General features: G+C 44.7%; 1 protein-coding gene across 1 annotated transcript in view; it reads left to right on the top strand.

Annotated features, from left to right (window-relative positions):
- The first annotated feature begins 442 nt into the window (after window positions 1–442).
- LOC141116660 (NACHT, LRR and PYD domains-containing protein 12-like) overlaps window positions 443–19829 on the top strand; it is a 213073-nt gene continuing 193686 nt past the window's right edge. The window contains exons 1-2 of the mRNA XM_073609053.1: window positions 443–503; window positions 792–952. Of these exons, the coding sequence (XP_073465154.1) occupies window positions 443–503; window positions 792–952 (222 nt within the window). The remainder of the gene's footprint in view (window positions 504–791; window positions 953–19829) is intronic.

Genomic DNA, 19829 nt, shown 5'->3' with positions numbered 1-19829 from the left:
AATTGTCAGGTAAAGCGATGCAGTGCCAAATTGTAAAAAGTGCTCTGGTCAGGAAGGGGGTAAAATCTTCTGGGGCTGAAGTGGTTAACTTTAGACATTTTAACTTTGTCTTCCTTTTCTTATTAATCCGTAGTTAGGCTTGTTCTTAGCGAGGTTTAAAGCGGAGTTCCACCCAAAAGTGGAACTTCCGTTTTAAGCACTCCTCGGGGGGAGTGGGTGACTAGTTTTGAGTGGGACTTCCTGTCCCACTTCCGACTACGGGCCACCTAGACGACTCCTCCACTATCCTAGGCAGCAGCTCCCTCTCGGCAATCTTCTGGGACACATCACAGGTCCGAGAAGATTGCCATTCCACTTGGAGAGCACAGCGCGACTCGTGCATGCAGAGTGCGTGCCTGGCCATGAAGCCGCAGGCTGTCACAGCCGGGTGCCCACAGTTTTAATGGAGGTGCCGCAGAGAGGAGTGAGGCTCCATGCGGCCGCACCACTGGACCATGGGACAGGTGAGTGTCTGTTTATTAAAAGTCAGGAGATACATTTTTTGTAGCTGCTGACTTTTAATAAACAAAAAAAGCCTGGAACTCCACTTTAAAGCAAGTTAGCTTGTATGCGCAAGTATAAATCCCCAATCACAGGGCTATTATTGTATTGATTTGTGAAGGGATTCTAACCTCCAGTGCTCCTTTCCCCAAGGGAGGGTCGATCCAGGAATACAAAAGTCCATGCTGAACTTAAGTTACAACATTTATAAAACAGAAAATGTACCGTATTTCTTTGTCTTTTTTTTCTAGAGGATAACGAAAAGTTCCACCGCCAGCTGTCTGCATATGATGATCCATCACTGAGGAGGATATATAAGTATTATAAAGATGATCTGATCTACATCCTGGAGAACCTGAACCCTTATCCTGTCCTGGTAGAACTAAAATCTCGGAAAGTCTTAAACACAGAGGTAAGAAAAAGATATCTCCAACTTACCTACAGAAAAATATGCAAAGGGAACTCCGAGTAAATACATGTTGTAGTTGGATGGATTACCCCAGTCCTTTATAATAGAACACCATATCACTCCATACTGATCATAAAATGCTGAAGATATAATAACTCCACACAATAAAAGTGACCATATCAAAACTTCATTACATCCCATAAATCTATTAAAACTATTTACACAACTGCTCCCATGAGAATGTAACTATACACAAAGTTATGAATGTTATTTATTGTATATCAGAGAGGTAGGTGAATCTTATTATAATGGAAATCAGAGATTACTTGCTGCTTGTTAAAGTGTGCCTGCTCCTTGTATGGCTAATTTATATGTAAGTGTAAATGTCATTAGAGATGGCTTATACAATGTTTACATAGTTACATAGTTAGTCAGGTTGAAAAGAGACACAAGTCCATCTAGTTCAACCAAAAAAAAAAATAATAATACAATCCTATCAATACAATCCTTCACCCACAGTTGAGAATCCAGGCATTTTTTAAAGAAATCTACTGAGCTGGCCAGAACCACCTCTGGAGGGAGTCTATTCTACATTTTCACAGCTCTCACTGTGAAGAAACCTTTTCTAATTTCCTCTAGACGTAAAGAGTGCCCCCTTGTCCTCTGTGATGACCTTAAAGTGAATAACTCAACACCAAGTTCACAATATGGACCACTTATATATTTGTACATGTTGATCACATCCCTCTTAATTACCTCTTCTCACGATGGAATAAATTCAGTTCCTCTAATCTTTCCTCATAACTGAGCTCCTCCATGCCTCTTATCAGTTTGGTTGCCCTTCTCTGCACTTTCTCCAGTTCCCCAATATCCTTTTTGAGAACTGGTGCCCAAAACTAAACTGCATATTCCAGATGAGGTCTTACTAATGATTTGTACAGGGGCAAAATTATATCTCTCTCTGGAGTCCATACCTCTCTTAATACAGGAAAGGACTTTGGTCGCTTTGGAGGCCGCAGCTTGGCATTGCATGCTATTATTGAGCTTATGATCTACCAAAACCCCCAGATCCTTCTCCACCATTGATTCCCCTAGTTGTACTCTCTATAGTATGTATGTATGATGCATGCATATTCTTAGCCTCCAAGTGCATAATTTTACATTTATCAACATTAAACCTCATTTGCCACTTAGTTGCCCAATTAGACAGTGCATTGTGGTTGGCTTGTAAATTGGAGACATCGTGTAAGGATGTTATTCCACTGCATAGCTTGGTGTCATCTGCAAAGACTGAAATGGTACTTTTAATCCCCGACCCTATATCATTTATAAAGATATTAAAAAGTAAGGGTCCCAACACTGAACCTTGGGGTACACCACTGATAACCTTAGACCATTCAGAGTAAGAATCATTTACCACTACTCTCTGAATTCGGTCTTTTAGCCAGTTTTCTATCCATTTACAAACTGATATTTCCAAGCCTGTAGATGTTACCTTACACATGAGCCGTGTGTGGGGAACTATGTCAAATGCTTTTGCAAAATCCAAGTATACCACGTCCACAGCCACCCCTCTGTCCAAGTATACCACGTCCACAGCCACCCCTCTGTCCAAGTATACCACATCCACAGCCACCCCTCTGTCCAAGTATACCACGTCCACAGCCACCCCTCTGTCCAAGGTTTTTCTTACCTCCTCATAAAAATAAATCAGATTTGTTTGACAACTTCTGTCTTTCATAAATCCATGCTGTCTGTTGCTTAAAATATTTTTTTCCAGCAAGAACTCATCTATGTGGTCTTTTATTAAACTCTCCAGTATCTTTCCGACTATAGAAGTTAAACTAACAGGTCTATAGTTACTTGGTAAAGACTTTGATCCCTTTTTAAATATGGGCACCACATTGGCCCTGCGCCAATCCAGTCATTAACAAGTCCCTAAAAATTAGAAACAATGGCCTTGAAATGACAGAGCTCAATTCTCTTAAGGATCCGTGGGTGGATGTCATCTGGTTCAGGTGCTTTATCCACCTTTATTCTGTCTAAATATTTCTGGACCATATCACTTTTGAGCCATTGTTTACAGTGTTTTAATAAAGTTGAAGGTGAATGTGTTACAATTTGACTTCACCATAGTGGTCTATGATATGGCACCATATAGACTTCACAATCATGGAACATTTTTGCTTTTGAACAACAAATATTCTAAATGTCCATTTGAACTACAATGTACTATATGAGCTCCAGTAATATGACAATGTTATCACCGCAATGATGGCTGTATGAATACATTATCCTCAATGTTACATTGTAGCTTTCCACATATTAAACTCTCCCATCCATAACTCCATATACATATCAGACATGATACCATCTTCCTATAGCTGTATATCACTTGGGGATGAGCAAATTATGAACAGATTGATTTTGTAGTGAAATTTACAAACTTGTGTCATTCATTTTAAAAAGTTTTCTTTTGAAAGCTAAGAGCACAATTGGCTAATGTGTCCCACATGTCCTTTCTTGGCCTGTGATATTTATTGGATGTTGTGTAGCGTCTAAAGTTATTACAAAAATTAAAACAAACCTCAAAATATAGATTTTGTTAATGTAAAAGGAATTATTTTGCAGATGTGATGATTAGATGCTGTAGAGGAGACATTGTGAATACAGACAGATACTATAGACATGATGAATGACACAGTTGGGACACATCTTTCATGTGAATAACATTTATAAAAAATAAGGTGATTGTAATATACATACAGCGGGACAAACTGGTAGAAGCAATTTCAGATCATTCTATTTTATAATGGGGGGCAGTTATTTACAAATATTTGTATGTTTAAATGTTTATGTACCATATGTAATAAAGTTTTGATATGGTGACATTGGGGGAGACCTGGAACTCTTGGACTGGGAAAAATACAACCAGCTGGTAGGGACAGATTTCTGTGAGCTGAAGAAAGTGTAAAATACAGGGTACCATTGTGGTGCAGTGATTGGTGGCCATGGTAAAAGGTGGGGGTTCTAAAGGACATGGCTTATTGTGACACACCACTTTATGTCCTTCACCTTCCCTTGTGGTTCTTGGCATTTAACCACATGAGATCTCAGAGCTGCAAATTAAGTTAATAATGGCTGACTTCCCCCTGCAGATGATGTGATCATAGGTGTGAACAGGGAGCAGGTAGCTCTATAATGCCTGGCATGGGTCACTGACCATGGGTCCCACTCTGATCAATGTCTGAATGGTAAAGAATAATCACTCAGCACCACCAGCCCAACAGATCTTATAGTGTGTGTGCATCTATTATCTGAGGAAGAGATGGTATCAGGATGCAGTATGGGAGGAAGGCAATCTGGTTGAGGCAGTGTGATGCTTTGGGCAATGTTCTGCTGGGAAACCTTGGTTCTGGCATTCTTGTGGATGTATTTGGACATGTACCACCTACCTAAATGTTGCTGGTGATCAATAGGGATGGACTGAACATCCCCCAGTTCGGTTTGCACCCAAACACCGCGAACAGGCAAAAAATTTGTTCGAACGCGCAAACACCATTAAAGTTTATGGGACACGAATATGAAAAATCAAAAGTGCTCTTTTTAAAGGCTTATATGCAAGTTATTGCCATACAAAGTGTATAGGGACCTGGGTACTGCCATAGGGGACATGTATCAATGCAAAAAAGTTTTTAAAACAATCATTTTTTTTTAGGAGCAGTAATTTTAATAATGCTTAAAGTGAAACAACAACAATGAAATATTCCTTTAAATATCATGCCATTTCTAAAGGAAAAAATGTAATTAAAAATTGCTTGCGGCTGTAATGTATTGCAGACACTTGGCAATATAGATAAAAATCAATGAAAAGTATGGTATGGGTCCCCCCAGTCCATACCAGGCCCTTTGGTTCCTTCGGTTCCCCCCTCCTGAAGCATACCAGGCCACATGCCCTCAACATGGGGAGGGTGGGTGCTTTGGGGCAGGGGGCTCTGTGCCCCCCACCAAAAAGCACCTTGTTCCCATCAAGGTGGGGGCTTATCAGAAACCCCAGATCCAGCCCTCCTATGTAAATGGGTATCGGGTACATTGTACCTCTACCGATTCACCAAAAAAGTGTTAAAAAGTAAAAGCCACAGCAGACAGTTTTTGACAATTCCTTTTTTTTTTAAATAAAAAATAAAGTGTCTTGTGAGGTGAATCACGGCACTGACGGACCTGAAAAATAAAAAAAACAACCAAACAGTTCTGCCTCGATGGGAGGTCTCCCAGCGACAGCTGTCTTTTCTATTTGACAGCTGTTATATAGGCAAGGGCGGGCCACCTGCTGACACATCACATGATGCCAAAGGGGATGGGATCACTCGGTTACATCACCGGGTAGCCCCTCCTATGCCTATATAAGAGCTGTCACAGCCAAGAGATGCCAGTTGCCGGGAGGCCTCCCATGGAGGCGGAGCTTTTTTCTTTTTTAAAAAAAGTTTTGGGACCGTCGGGCTCCATGATTGACAATGGATTTACATTGTGAGACAATTTATTTTAAATAAAGGAATTGTCAAAAACTGTCTGCTGTGGTTTTTACGTTTTGACACTTTTTTTGGTGAATGGGTACAATGTACCTGATACCCATTCACATGGGGGGGCGGGATCTGGGTGTCAGCTTGTTAAAGGGGGCTTCCAGAATCCGATAAGCCCCCAACCTGCAGACCCAGACAACCACTGGCTAGGGACCCCAAAGTACCCTCCACATGTTGAGGGCAAGCGGCCTGCTATGGTTCAGGAGGAGGGGGTGCTCACTCGTCCCCTCCCTTTCCTGGCCTGCCAGGCTGCTTGCTCAGATAAGGGTTTGGTATGGATTTTGAGGGGACCCCCACACCATTTTATTTTTACATTTTGGCATGGAATTACCTTAAAATCCATGCCAGACCCAAAGGGCCTGGTATAGATTTTGGGGGACCCCATGCAGTTTTTTTTTTAATTGGCGTGGCACACACTTATATATGTGTGTGTGTATATATATATATATATATATATATATATATATATATATATATATATAATAGACTGATCACACTAATAGTGGCAGAGCATTGCCCTGCCAGGGTCTAGAAGGAGGATTGTGACCCAGAATTCTCAACCAGATGGGTTGAGGGGCTCCAGGGAGCATGTAACATGAAGAGGAAACTGGCCTTTCAGTTTTCTGAGTGTTTTTGGAAAGTCCACTTTGGGACCTGGAGCTCAGGGATTTCTGAGAGATCCGGGTGGGATGAAATCCCTTGTCCTGGGTCCTGATTTTGAGAACAGCCAGCATACTGATTGCTCAGGTGTGTGCTGGGCTTTTAGCAGTAACCTGACCATAGTTCTGGGCTCCACCCCGGCAGATACTAAGTCTGAGAACCAGGAGTCAGGAGGGTTCCACGTGGGAGCCAGAGCAGCAAGAGGCTGCTAGTTGTGTGCACCAAGGTGGTTGGTTGGTGAAACAGTCTGTACGGGACAGACAAGGGCCTGGAGTGTAAGGCCAGAGCTGCAGTGCTGCAAGTGAGAGCCAACTATGCTGAATGTAATTGTTTTGTTGATGGAAAAAGGAATGCTGAAAGCCCCTGTGAGGGAAACCTATGTTGTTTGCTGAATTAGCTTTTTTTATTATTATTATTATTATACAGGATTTATATAGCGCCGACAGTTTACACAGCGCTTTACAACATTAGGGCAGACAGTACAAGTACAATACAATTCAATACAGGAGGAATCAGAGGGCCCCGCTCGTTAGAGCTTACAATCTAGGAGGGAGGGTCAAGTTATACAAAAGGGTAATAGCTGTGGGGGATGAGCTAATTGAGAAAATAGTACAGTTGTTAGATGGAGGCAGGATAGGCTTCTCTGAAGAGGAAAGTTTTCAGGGATCGCCTAAAAGTGGATAAATTTGGAGACAGTCTGACAGATTGGGGTAGGGAATTCCAGAGGATGGGCGAGGCTCGGGAGAAGTCCTGGAGGCGGATATTGGAGGAGGTGATGAGGGAGCTAGAGAGCAGGAGGTCTTGGGAGGAACGGAGATGGCGATTAGGTTGGTATTTTGAGACTAGGTTAGTGATGTAGCTGGGGGCAGAGTTGTGGATGGCTTTGTAACTTATTGTTAGTATTTTGAATTTAATTCGTTGGGCGAGTGGTAGCCAATGGAGGGAGTGGCAGAGAGGGGTAGCAGACACTGAGCGGTTTGTAAGGTGGATGAGTCTGGCAGCCGCATTCATGGTGCACTGAAGGGGGGATAGTCTGTTTAAAGGTAAGCCAATGAGGAGTGAGTTGCAGTAGTCAAGACGAGAGATAACCAGGGAGTGAATCAGGAGCTTTGTGGTTTCATTGGTTAGAAAGGGACGTAGTTTAGAGATGTTGCGGAGGTTGAGGCGGCAAGCTTTGGAAAGTGATTGGATGTGGGGCTGAAAAGAGAGTTCAGAATCTAGGATAACACCTAGCACCCTGACATGTGAGGACGGGTGGATGGTTTTGCCATTGCTCTTGACAGAGAAGTCAGAGGAAGAGGCACGTGGGGGAGGAAATATTATAAGCTCAGTTTTAGACAAGTTGAGTTTGAGGACATGGTGTGACATCCATACAGATATGTCGGTTAGTAAGTTAGTGATGCGTGAGGAGACTGATGGAGTGAGTTGAGGGGTGGAGAGATAGATTTGTGTGTCATCAGCATAGAAATGATATTGAAAGCCATGAGAGGCTATCAGCTGACCCAGGGAGGAGGTGTAGATTGAAAATAAAAGAGGTCCAAGAACAGAACCTTGGGGGACCCCGACAGAGAAGGGAAGAGGAGTGGAGGAAGTAGAATTGTAAGTGACACTGAAGGTGCGTTGGGAGAGGTAGGATGAGAGCCACTGAAGAGTACAGTCACGGAGACCGAGGGAGTAAAGTTTTTTGAGGAGGAGGGGGTGGTCAACCGTGTCAAAGGCAGCTAAAAGATCCAGAAGTAGAATACAGAATAGTTTCCATTGGTTTTTGCAGTTAGTAGGTCGTTTGTGAGTTTTAAAAGAGCAGTTTCTGTGGAGTGTTGAGGGCGAAATCCAGATTGAAGGGGATCAAGAAGGTTGTTTTTAATGCTTTTCAAAAAATGGTCAAACAAAGCCCTTAAAAAGAAGAACCAGCGAGTGGCGGTGTCCTAGAAGCTCTACATTTGACGCTACTCCTTTACACGTGGTGAAGTGCTCTGGGCACAATCTGAGATCCCTACAGTCAAGTAAGTTCATCTGTCATATGAACTGTGTTTTGTTGCATGAGACGGCATAATCTGTGTGTGCAGGTGAGGAGAACCTGCAAGAGAAAGGTGACTAGCCTTAAAGAGACAGTGCTCCAATTTATTGCTAAACTGTGCAAAGTTTTTCTGGAGTGACTGTGAGTATGGGGCTGTCAAAGCTCCTAAAAAAAAAAAAAAAGCAAGGATGGCTGAGATGATAGATGGAGCTCTGTGGCTGGAGGGGTTGTTACCGCCTGAACGAACCCCATACATGCCTGATCAGAGTTTGCCAAGGAGAAAAGGGGCTGGGGTTGTCCCTAGCAACACTGGTGCAATGAGTGCACAGGTGACTATGAGTATGGAGAGTCTACCAAAGTCTGCATCTCTGTCTGGGAAACCATCACTCAGTGCAAGGAGTGAGCAGATGGGTGTTGTTGCCCGTGGCAACAAAAGAGAAATCTGTGCTGCTGACTTCATACAGCCTATGTTGCCTTTTGAACATGTTGAAGACTTTTTGGGTGAGTTTGTGATAACTGCTTCCTACAGAGGATGGCCCAAAGGTCGCTGGATTGAATTGGTGCAACCGTTTCTGATGGAGGAGTACCAAGAGGTGTACCGCTGGATGGGTCATAAGCGAGATGATTGCGACAATTTCCTAGGAGCAATGGAATCTAGAGAGAGCTGGAAAAAGTCAATGGGGAGAACGTGGTCTCCCATATCAACGGGAGAAAGTGTGTTTGAGACGTGGCTCAAATTTTGAGTGTAGATGTTGGTGAAAAAGTGTCTGTTGTTGCCCCTGGCAATGCTTGTGCAAGCAAGCCAGCTATCAATGTGCAAAGTCCTAAGCTTACAAGAGAAGGCAATTGGGGAGGCCCTGTTAAGAACAAAGTGCGCTGTTTGCGGTGCAGTGAGTGGGGGCATGCAGTCTCCAAGTGCCCTTTTTCCCAGGCTCCAGTGCAAAGATGCAAAGCAAAGGTCTGAGAGTGCCAGGAGTGAACAACAGGCATACCAGAAGTGTGAGAGGAGTGCAGTTGCCCATATCAACACCTATGATGTCAGGTGGATGGACCACAAGACAAAGCTATTGACTACAAAGGGTCGTGGCAAGTTTAAAGCAACACTGCTTCATAGAGAACGAGAAGTCTACATGTGTGGGAGAGCCAGCAAAGTGCAGTTGGGAGAGTGACATCTCCCTTAGCAACAGGAGAAAGTCACCAAGTACTATGCCAGTAATGTGGTCAGCTGGGGTATGGGATCTTTTCTTGTCCCAGCTTGTGGATTACGGCTGCTGATATTGTTGCTGGGCTTAACTCTTCGTCTGCAAGCCAGGATTCCTGTGTTAAAGTATTTGCAGTCACCCCTGCCAACGGAGAGGAAATTCCTGCTGTGCCTGCTGTAGTTTCATCAGGTGGCCACCAGAGGGAGTGGGGTGGTGGAAGTGCAGTACAAGAAAGTCAACATACTCAAGTGAACATGGCACGACCTGTTACACTGATGTGTAAGACTGTTGGTGTTGAAGTCATGGGAAAGACTGAAGTGGAAGTGATCCCAGAGGGGAGATCCACTGTTGGTGCAGAAAACGACTTGCCTCACTGCAGTGCCCTGTCCAGTGGGGAGGCAAGTGTCAAAATTGAATGTGATGATGTTAAACTTACTGAGGAGTATGATAAAACTGTTATTGAGTTAACTAATGCTGATAATGTGATGCTTAATGAGGTAGGGTTGATCACTAAGCAGGATATGCTATTCCCCTTAGCAACAGTATATAAGGCTGCAGAGGTGTTCCTAGAAACCTCATGGGAGCTCTGTGTGTTGGAGCCAGAGGTTGCCCGGGACAACTGTGGTGCCACTCTGATGGATAAGATGGTACTTAATGTGTCAAATGGTAAAACTAAAATCTCTGAAATTACTTGTGTCAATAATGGGTTACTGCGGTCTGTCACTGCTGACAGCTAAAATCTTTGCGAGTTTAATGAAGCGCCACCCGAGCAAGTTGGTGAACTTATGGTATTGCAGCCTGCTATGTTTAAAAAAGTTTTGCCACAGGTTAGTATAAAGAAAAGTGATATGTCTGCTGTGGAGACACTCTGTCCTGTGTCTCCTTTGGCAGGTGGAGCGGTACTGCGGAGTACCTCTGATGGGAGCACAGAGAAAATAGACTGGGACAAATGGGTGACAAGTCTGTTGGATTTATTGAAAGAAGGCTCAGTGTGTAACAGTGGAGCGGGCACAATTTCTGCTGTGCTAAATGGAGGGACTGCAGAGCAGCTTTTGGACAAGGGCTCACTTGCTGCTGTTGCAGAGGATATTCCTCAGGAGATGGAAGGGCCAAGAGAGATTAAGCACAAAGCAGAGGTTGTGCCCACAACCCATAAAGGAGTTATTGGTGTGATATACCAAACTAATATTATCCATAGAGAAGACCAGGAACAGATCATTGACACTGAACCTGAGAGTTTTGTGGTAACTCCCACACCTGGCTGTGCTCTAGGAGAGCACCAGGTTATTGCGTTGGATACCTCCAGCGGGGAGGAAGCCCCTTTAAGAAGCACCACCTCTATGGCATCAGTAAATGAGTCTTTCCACGTTCCAAGGAACATTAAGGACCCCAGGAAGGTCTTAAATGTAGAATCACAGTGCCTTTTTATGACAGATATGCTGAGAGAAATGTTAGAATGTTGGAGTGTACAGCCGGTGTATATTCTGCCCTCCTCTCCTGCGTTTGGAGAACTTATACCATGGGGTATGCATAAATGGAGCTGGATATTACAGGCTGTACTATCGCAATCTCTGCAATTTTGGAAGCATGTGATGCAATCATTGATATTATGGAAAATTGTCCCACAGTGTGCTGGATTTCGTCATACAGAGGTTGTGCATGAGAGGCACTCTGGAGTACTGTTGGACAGGACAGAAATCTGTGTGGAAGTGCCAGAGGGCACAAGTACATGTGATGTGTTTGGGGCCATCAATCCAAAGGTGAAATTGGATAGTGAGGATCAGGTATTGGGACAGTCGCTGGAGGAGCTTCATGTGGCAGTGGAATTGGTGGTTAGTGACGTTGCCATGGTAGACAACCACTCCACTTTGTGCGATTCTCCATACACTCCCTTTAGAACACTGGTGAAAAGAGTTCTGATAAATGTGGCGATACTTCGGACAATGAGGAAAAGTGCAACACACTGGTAAATGTTTTGGTTACCATGGGTAACAACAAAAATAAGGGAAGACCTGATGGTCAAGGTGATATGGTTGCTCTTAATCTTAAAAAATACAGGAAGATGAATGGTATGACAGACACAGAAGAGGGAATAGGTGCAGTAGAATTGGGCCCCTACAGGTTCAAGGGTGTAATTCTGGGAAGGATTTCCAGAGGTCCAGGAACCTCCCAAGTTGCAAGAGTAAAATGTCTGAGGACACTGGCCCAAAGCTTAACAAGGTGTCATTAAAAGAGTTTAATTCCCAATTAAAAGTGTCCACACTTATGGCTAAAAAGGTGTTTAAAAATGTGCCCACTTTAGAAGTAAAGAGAAAAAAGTTGAGAAACAATATCCAAGTCCTTGGTAAGTCCCTTATGCCGCATACACACGGTCGGACTTTTCAGCTACAAAAGTCCAACGGACGCTGACGGACTAAAGCTGGCTGGTAATCCGATCGTGTGTGGGCTTCCCCGGACTTTCAGCTGACTTTTTCAGCCTCAAATCCGACGGACTTTAGATTTGAAACATGCTTCAAATCTTTACGTCGTAACTACGACGGACCCTGAAATCCGCTCGTCTGTGTGCTAGTCCGACGGACAAAAACCCACGCTAGGGCAGCTATTGGCTACTGGCTATGAACTTCCTTATTTTAGTCTGGTGTACGTCATCACGTACGAATCCGTCGGACTTTTGTGTGGTCGTGTGTAGGCAAGTCCGTTCGTTAGAAAGTCCGCCGCAAGTCCGCCGAAAGTCCGCCGGAAGTCTGTCGGACAGGCTGTCGGACTTTTGTAGATGAAAAGTCCGACCGTGTGTACGGGGCATTAGTGTTAAAGTGTTTGAAGGTGTGGCCCCAAGGAAAATGGGCAGATGGCATTTTTGGAAGCGCACCCGTAAAAAGTCACTGGGGTGTCTTTGTAGTACCCAAGTCAGTGTAGCAGGGGGACATAGGGAAACTCATCTGATAAGACCGGGTTTGGCCCATGGTGGTAACTGGCACAGAGGTGCCATTTTGAAGAGGTTTGGTTGTTGTGTTACGCCCCCTCCGGGGTAGAAACAGGGGGGAGGATGATATGTGGCAGAGCGTTGCCCTGCCAGGGTCTAGAAGGATGATGTGACCCAGAATTCTCAACCAGATGGGTTGAGGGGCTCCAGGGAGCATGTAATATGAAGAGGAAACTGGCCTTTCAGTTTCCTCAGTATTTTGTAAAGTCCACTTTGGGACCTGGAGCCCGGGGATTTCTGAGAGATCCGGGTGGGATGAAATCCCTAGTCCTGGGTCCTGATTTTGAGAACAGCCAGCATACTGATTGGTCAGGAGTGTGCTGGGCTTTTAGTAGTAACCTGACCATGGTTCTGGGCTTCACCCCGGCAGATAGGAAGTCTGAGTACCAGGAGTCAGGAGAGCTCCATGTGGGAGCCAGAGCAGCAAGAGGCTGCTAGCTATATGCACCCGCACCAAGGTGGTTGGTTGGTGAAACAGTCTGTACGGGACAGACAAGGGCCTGGAGTGTAAGGCCAGAGCTGCAGTGCTGCAAGTGAGAGCCAACTAGGCTGAATGTCATTTTTTTGTTGATGGAAAAAGGAATGCTGAAAGCCCCTGTGAGGGAAACCTATGTTGTTTGTTTGCTGAACTTTCTTTTAAATAAAATGGGCAAACAAAGCCCTTAAAGAAGAACCAGTGAGTGGCGGTGTCCTTGAAACTGTACATTTGACGCTAGTCCTTTACTATATTATATATATATATATATATATATATTATATATATTACCTATTTATTAAGGGTGCACCGAATGGGTTTTTTGGTGCCGAAACTGATATCGAAAATGGAAAATACACTAGGCTAAAAACTGAAACCAATACCAAAAATGACCAATACCAAAACTTATTTTAAAAAAAATATTTTTATACAGGAGATGGTCAGAGACTGGGGACATGGTACAGGAGATAGTCAGAGAGCCAGAGACTGGGGACATGGTACAGCAGATGGTCAGAGACTGCAGACATGGTACAAGAGATCAATGCAGCCAGCCAGTGTCCCCAGTGCAGCCAGTGTCCCCCAGGGGAAGAGAGAGAGGAGAGCCGCCGGTGCCTAGTTGATTAGAAAACCGGGAACATCACAGCTTTCATTTCATGAGCTGTGTGTTCCCCGCCGCACGCTGTCACATACAGCCCCTCCTCTTTGTCCGGGCACTTTGATAGGCAGATCACCTGTCCAATCCTGGGATGGGTGATCTGTCTATCAAAGTTCCCCGGACAAGGGGGAGGGGCTGTATGTGATGGAGCGCGACGGGGAACACACAGCTATTGAAATGAAAGCTGTGATGTTCCCTGCGCTCAAATCAACCAAATTTGCCACGAACACCCCATAAATTATGTTTGTTTGTGAACAAACGAACACCCGATGTTCAAGTCGAACTTACGTTTGACTCGAACGTCGGGACCGTCCCTAGTGATCAAGTACAACCTTTCAAAGAAAAGGTATTCCCTGATGGCAATATCCTTCTTCAGCAGGATAATGCACCCTGACACACAGCAAAAATGGTTCAAGAAGGGTTTGAGGAACACAACAAGTTTTAGATGTTGACTTGGCTTCCGAATTCTCCAGATCTCAATCCAATCGAGCATCTGTGGGCTGTACTGGAATAACAAGTCCAATCAATGGAAGCCCCACCTCACAACCTACAGGAGTTAAAGGACCTTCTACCAATGGCTTGTTGCCAGATACCACAGCATGCATTCAGAGGTCTAGTGGAGTCTATGCCTAAATGGGTCATGGCTGTTTTGTTGGCAAAATCTACTCAATATTAGGTGGGTTGTTGTGATGGAACCACTTGGGCACCCCACTTATGTGCTTCCTTTCACCAACCAATGCTTCCTGCCCTCCAAACTGTTCCGAGCAAAGGGAGAGCTGATACCAGCCATGTTACCCCAATCACCGTACACAGACAAGGTGTTGAGGCAAACTCCCAAAGGAAAGACTGTTTATTGAAACTCGGACACATACTTTATACCCTACAGGAGGACATGCCCTCATGATCATATTACCCGAACAACACAAACTGTAACCAAGAAACATAATTAAAATGATGAGCTAATTAACTAGTCAGTTAACCACTTCAATACCAGGCACCTTCCTGCCCAAGCCAATTTTCAGATTTCAGCGCTGTCACTTTTTAAATGACAATTGTGCGGGCTTGCTACACTGTACCCAAACTATATTTTTATGATTTTGTTCCCACAAATAGAGCTTTCTTTTAGTGGTATTTGATCACCTCTGCGGGTTTGCTTTTTTGCTAAACGAATAAAAAAAGACCGAAAATTTTGACAAGAAAAAGTTTTTCTTTGTTTCTGTTATAAAATTTTGTAAATAAGTATGTTTCCTCCTCCTGATAGCCACTGATAAGCTGCACTGATGGGCACTGATAAGGCCACACCGATGAGATGGCACTGATGGGCAGTGACAATGGGCACTGATAGGTGACACTGGTGGGTGACACTGATATGAAGCACTGATGGGCATTGATAGGTGGCACTGATGGGCACTGATAGGCGACACTGGGCACTTATGGGTACTTATGGATGGCACTGATGGGCACTGATAGGCAGCACTGAAATGTGGCACTGATAGGCATCACTGGTGGCACTGGCAGGCATTTTTAATTGCCACTGATTGGCAGCTGCCTGGGTACTGATTGGTATATCCCTGGTGGTCTAGGGTGGTATACCTGGTGGTTCCGTGTGGTGGCCATCCCTGGTGGTCCTGGAGGCATCCTGGTGGTCCTGGGCAGTCAGCTGAGGGGGGCTGCGCTGATAAACAATCAGCCCAGACCCCTTCTGTCAGGAGAGCAGCCGATCAGCTCTCCTCTACTCGTGTCTGTCAGATGGAGGCTCTTTACCAAGATCAGTGTAGCAATGTGTCAGACTGACACACCGCACCACCAATCGTCACGATGCACGCCCCCATGGGCGCACAGCAGCTGTTATCCTGCTGGACATCATATGATGCCCAGTCAGGATAAAAGAACCACTTCCCAGCTATCATTCTGCTATAGGCCGGGCGGGAGGTGGTTAAACCAGCCTAGGTGACTCAATGCCCACCCAGACAATGTTGTTATTAATCAGACAATAGGTGACACAATTAACAATGGGACAGACATGCTTAGCAGAAAACACATAATACCTTAATAAACAGAGTGTCCATCAAGTAGTTGTCCATCATTTGCTCGGTCACCCTCTAATAGACACAGGGTGACTTATACCTAAGAGGGGCCTGTGCAGCTGAACCAGGATACTCCTGACCTCTCTAAAAGTAAGCTGGGTTCCACAAGCCCCCCGCCCAATGTAACTCCAGTCACAGTTGTCATAAAGTTATGGCTGATTGGTGTATATCAAATGTTTATGATTAATAATTTTAATGCTACCCCACTGGATCTGGAGTCCCCCTATTCCTGCACAGCCAGACAACAAGCTCTTCCAACTTATATCCAGACACAATAAATCAGTCTGTGGACTTGTTTTTTTTGTTTTACTTGGGGAAAACAATATGAATAGGATATAGGAATTATGGGATGCCCAAACTGATGTGTAGAACATCATATTAGGACAAACATTCTTCTCTATGTACACAAAAATGAAGATCCTGGACTGTACTTCCTCAGGTATAATCACAATCTCTATGGATCAGTGGCAAAGTTATTTATGAACCAGGAGCTCTCAGTCCCCTTTAGTGAAATAGCACAAAGTTCCAAAACTGTATGCAGGAGTATTGTGTCTCTTCAAAAGAGCCTCACACAGTTCTGACACGTGCAGATACTCCCAGCCTACCTGGCTGCTCTGAAGAATGCCCCAGGTCATTGTCCTGGTTTAAGGGGTATTTGACTTTCCTGCATGCTCCACTTCTGCTGCCAAAAGCCTCATGTCCATCAAACAGGGTACGAGAACTGTTGCCAATTACACCATTAAATTCCGTACTCTAGCAGCAGAGGTTGCATGGAACAATGAGGTCCTAGTGGCTGCTTTTTCTCATGGTCTTTCGGATAACCTCAAAGATGAGATAGCAGACCAAGACATACCCACTGAGCTGGAGAGGTTGATCTTGTTTGCCATTCTTATTGACTCCAGACTCCGAGAGACCTTCCTTTAAGGAGTACTTGTGGAAGCCTGCTGTACCATTTGGCTCCAAACCTTTCTTGGCTTTGCCAATTATTATCAGAAGTTTATTCATAACTTTTCATCTCTGGTCAAGCCCCTGACTGATATGACAAGAAAGGATGGTAACCCAGAGTTGGTCTCCGGAGTCCATTAAGGCCTTTGCGAGTCTCAAGGCTGCCTTAGTTTCTGCTCCTGTGTTGTCACATCCTGATCCTATGTTACCCTTTATTCTTGAGGTTGGTGCTTCTGAGACTGGAGTTGGCAACCTTCTGTTTTCAACGTCATACCTCCTCACTATGCATCCTCGTGGCTACTTTTCCAAGAAATTGTCACCTACAGAATGCAATTATGAGATTGGAGACAGAGGGCTGTTGCCGATCATTTTATCCCTGAAAGAATGGAGACATCCTCGAAGGTACCACTGTGCCAGTTCTCATTCTTACTGACCATAAGTCTCCCATTCTTGTCTGAGGCTAAACACCTCTATCCCAGAAGGGCGCGATGGGCTCTTTTCTTGTCAAGTTTTCAATTACATTGTCTCATTCTTACCGGTACTAAGAATGTAAGGGCTGACGCTTTGTCGCAACAATTTTCCTCCACTTCCAAGATGGAGTCGGTTCCGGTTCCTGCGATTCCTCCTGATCATATTCTGGCTACGGTTCACACCAGTCTCACTTCTCCTTTGGGTGACAAAATTCTTGCTGCTCAGGTCCATGCTCCTCCTGAGAAACCTTGTAAGTCTCCGTACTGCCATGCTCCAGACTTACCATTCTCTCAAGGCTGCTGGTCACCCTGGGATGAATCTACTCTTGTTGCAGTTGACCAGTTCTCGAAAATGTCTCATTGTATTCAACTTAAGAAGTTGCCCACATCTAAGGAACTGGCTTCCATTTTTGCTCAGGAGATCTTTTGCTTACATGGGCTACCCAAGGTGATCGTCTCGGATAGGGGTAGTCAGTTTGTGTCCCAGTTCTGGTGAGCCTTTTGTGCACAGTTGGGAATTCAGCTTGCTTTCACCAGCAGTCTAATGGGGCCACAGAATGAGCCAACCAGTCCTTGGAGCAGTTCCTATGTTGCTATATTTCTGACCATCATAACTGGTCAGACCTTTTACCTTGGGCAGAGTTTGCTCACAACAGTGCCTTGAATTCTGCTTCCAGATTGTCCCCATTTATGATGAACTATGGCTTCCAATCTTCCATGTTGCCTGACTCATTTGTTCCGCAGAGCATTCCTGCATTAGAGGAGGATCTGTGAAATGCCAATTATAGGTACAGACTCCATTCTGACTGCAGATGGCAGTCTGCACCTTCCTATCAGGTTGAGGACAGGGTCTGGCTGTCATCTCACAACCTCAGACTCCGTGTTCCCTCTCTGAAGTTGCCCCCTTGGTTTATTGTGCCTTTCTGTATTCTATAACCCAGTGGCTTACGCTTTAGCCCTTCCTTCTAATATGCGTATCTCAAATGTATTCCATGTCTCCTTTATTAAAAGCTTTGGTCTGCAACTGCTTTACCACCTTGGTGCCACATCCTCACCTTGTACAGGATGAGAACCTTGAGTATAAAGTACAGTCCATTGTTGACTTCCATAGGTTCCGTGGGCGCACAAGTACCTGGTGTATTGGAAAGAGTACAGTCCGGAAGAACCCTGTCCTCCTCCATGATTTCCATAGATGTTTTCCCCTCAAGCCTGGTGGTCCTGCGAGGGGGAGGGGTTGTTGAGGAGGGGGTACTGTCATGTCTGGACTCAGCCCTTCCTTCTCTGAGCTGGCTGCCCAGATGTCAGTTAATTGCGAGCTCCTATCTCTCCACAGTGAAGAAAAAAGGTACTACTGGAGGAACTACCAAAAATCTGACTTTTTAGGCCAGGAAACAATGGGGAGATGACAAAAATATTTAATCGTTGCATTTATTGAAAAAACTACAAGATATAGACATAATGTTCAAAGAGGAATAAAAAGCATAGTACACATGCATAAACTACAGTTTGTACAGTGAGCCCTTGTGCGTCTACGCGTTTCGCCGTTAGGCTTCTTCAGGACACGACCAAGGTTCAGAAACGTTACAAATAAGAGAACGAATCTCACTATCTGAAATGAGATACATTGCCATTAAAATCAAAGCTATTGCACAAATACAAGAGAAGGGGGTTTTGGTATTAGGGACTTTGAGGAAATCATGGCCTGGTAAGGTCACCCATTTCCATCCCTAGGGACTTTAAATGAAACCAAGACCTGGTAAGGTCAAGTGTTTCCATCCCAAATCTATAGCACAAACAAGGGGATTATTAGAGGGGAGGTTGGGACTTTATATGAAGCATGTACCAGCAAGCAGGTAATAAGATGAACATAGAGGAATTTATTGACATAATACCAGAGCACATACGTTACAATCGCAAAATGCATACAAGATAAAACGGGTAGGTACATAATGTCATATAATAAACATTCATGATAATATTGTTCATACAATTAATAGAAAGATGAACAGGGTAAAAAATTAAATAATGGTAACTCAAGATACCACCTGGAATAAATTCCCTAGTACATCAAGATTTCAAGGTAGGGTGAAGTAGGGTAAAAACCAGTAATATCTGCTGGACCTAAGGCCTCACTAGACCTGTGGGGGGGGGGTTGGAAAAGATATAGTTGATGAGGACTGGATAGACAGTTTAAACACTGCATATGTTGGCTCAACGCGTTTCGTGGCTTCCATGCCACTCGTCAGGAGCGAGCCCGTGTGGTATCTGAAAATATATTGGGGTAATTACATGATGCAATAGGACAAGAGACATTGGTAATGGGGGGGCGTGGTAAACGAGCCCCCAAAGTTACTGTATGGGAATACTCACTGAGAGACTGTATAGTGGCGGTGCAGCGGCGGGGCCCCATGAGCCATCCAGGTGACCCCCACCGGAAGCCGAGGTGGGGAGCCCCGCGGAGACGGCAACGAACGCCGACCAGGGCAGGCACAGGAACCGAGGAAGGTCTAGAGAAAGGTGGATAAAAGTGAAGGTATGTAGGCATGTAAGGAGAAATGTAAGAAAGAGAGGGAAGGGAGCCCCCAGAAATGGGGTGGAGTGATGGAGAGTGTGGGAGATAGGGAAGAGAAAAAACGTGATGGAGTGAAGTGAGGTGGAGAAACCAAATCAACTAAGTGTAGTAACCAAGGTGGGAAAGGTAGTGAGTGTACCTGACAGTGGTGAGGTCCTGGGAGAGGAAATTCCAGAAGTGTGTGATCGCCTGTGTGGAGAACCTCGAATGCCCGTGCCACCCTGGAGAGCATCC

Source organism: Aquarana catesbeiana, linkage group LG13 (assembly GCF_042186555.1).
Source record: "Aquarana catesbeiana isolate 2022-GZ linkage group LG13, ASM4218655v1, whole genome shotgun sequence".
In the NCBI taxonomy this organism is placed as follows: domain Eukaryota; kingdom Metazoa; phylum Chordata; class Amphibia; order Anura; family Ranidae; genus Aquarana; species Aquarana catesbeiana.
Note: the sequence above shows the minus strand (reverse complement) of the source record. Positions and strands in the feature narration are given on the sequence as shown.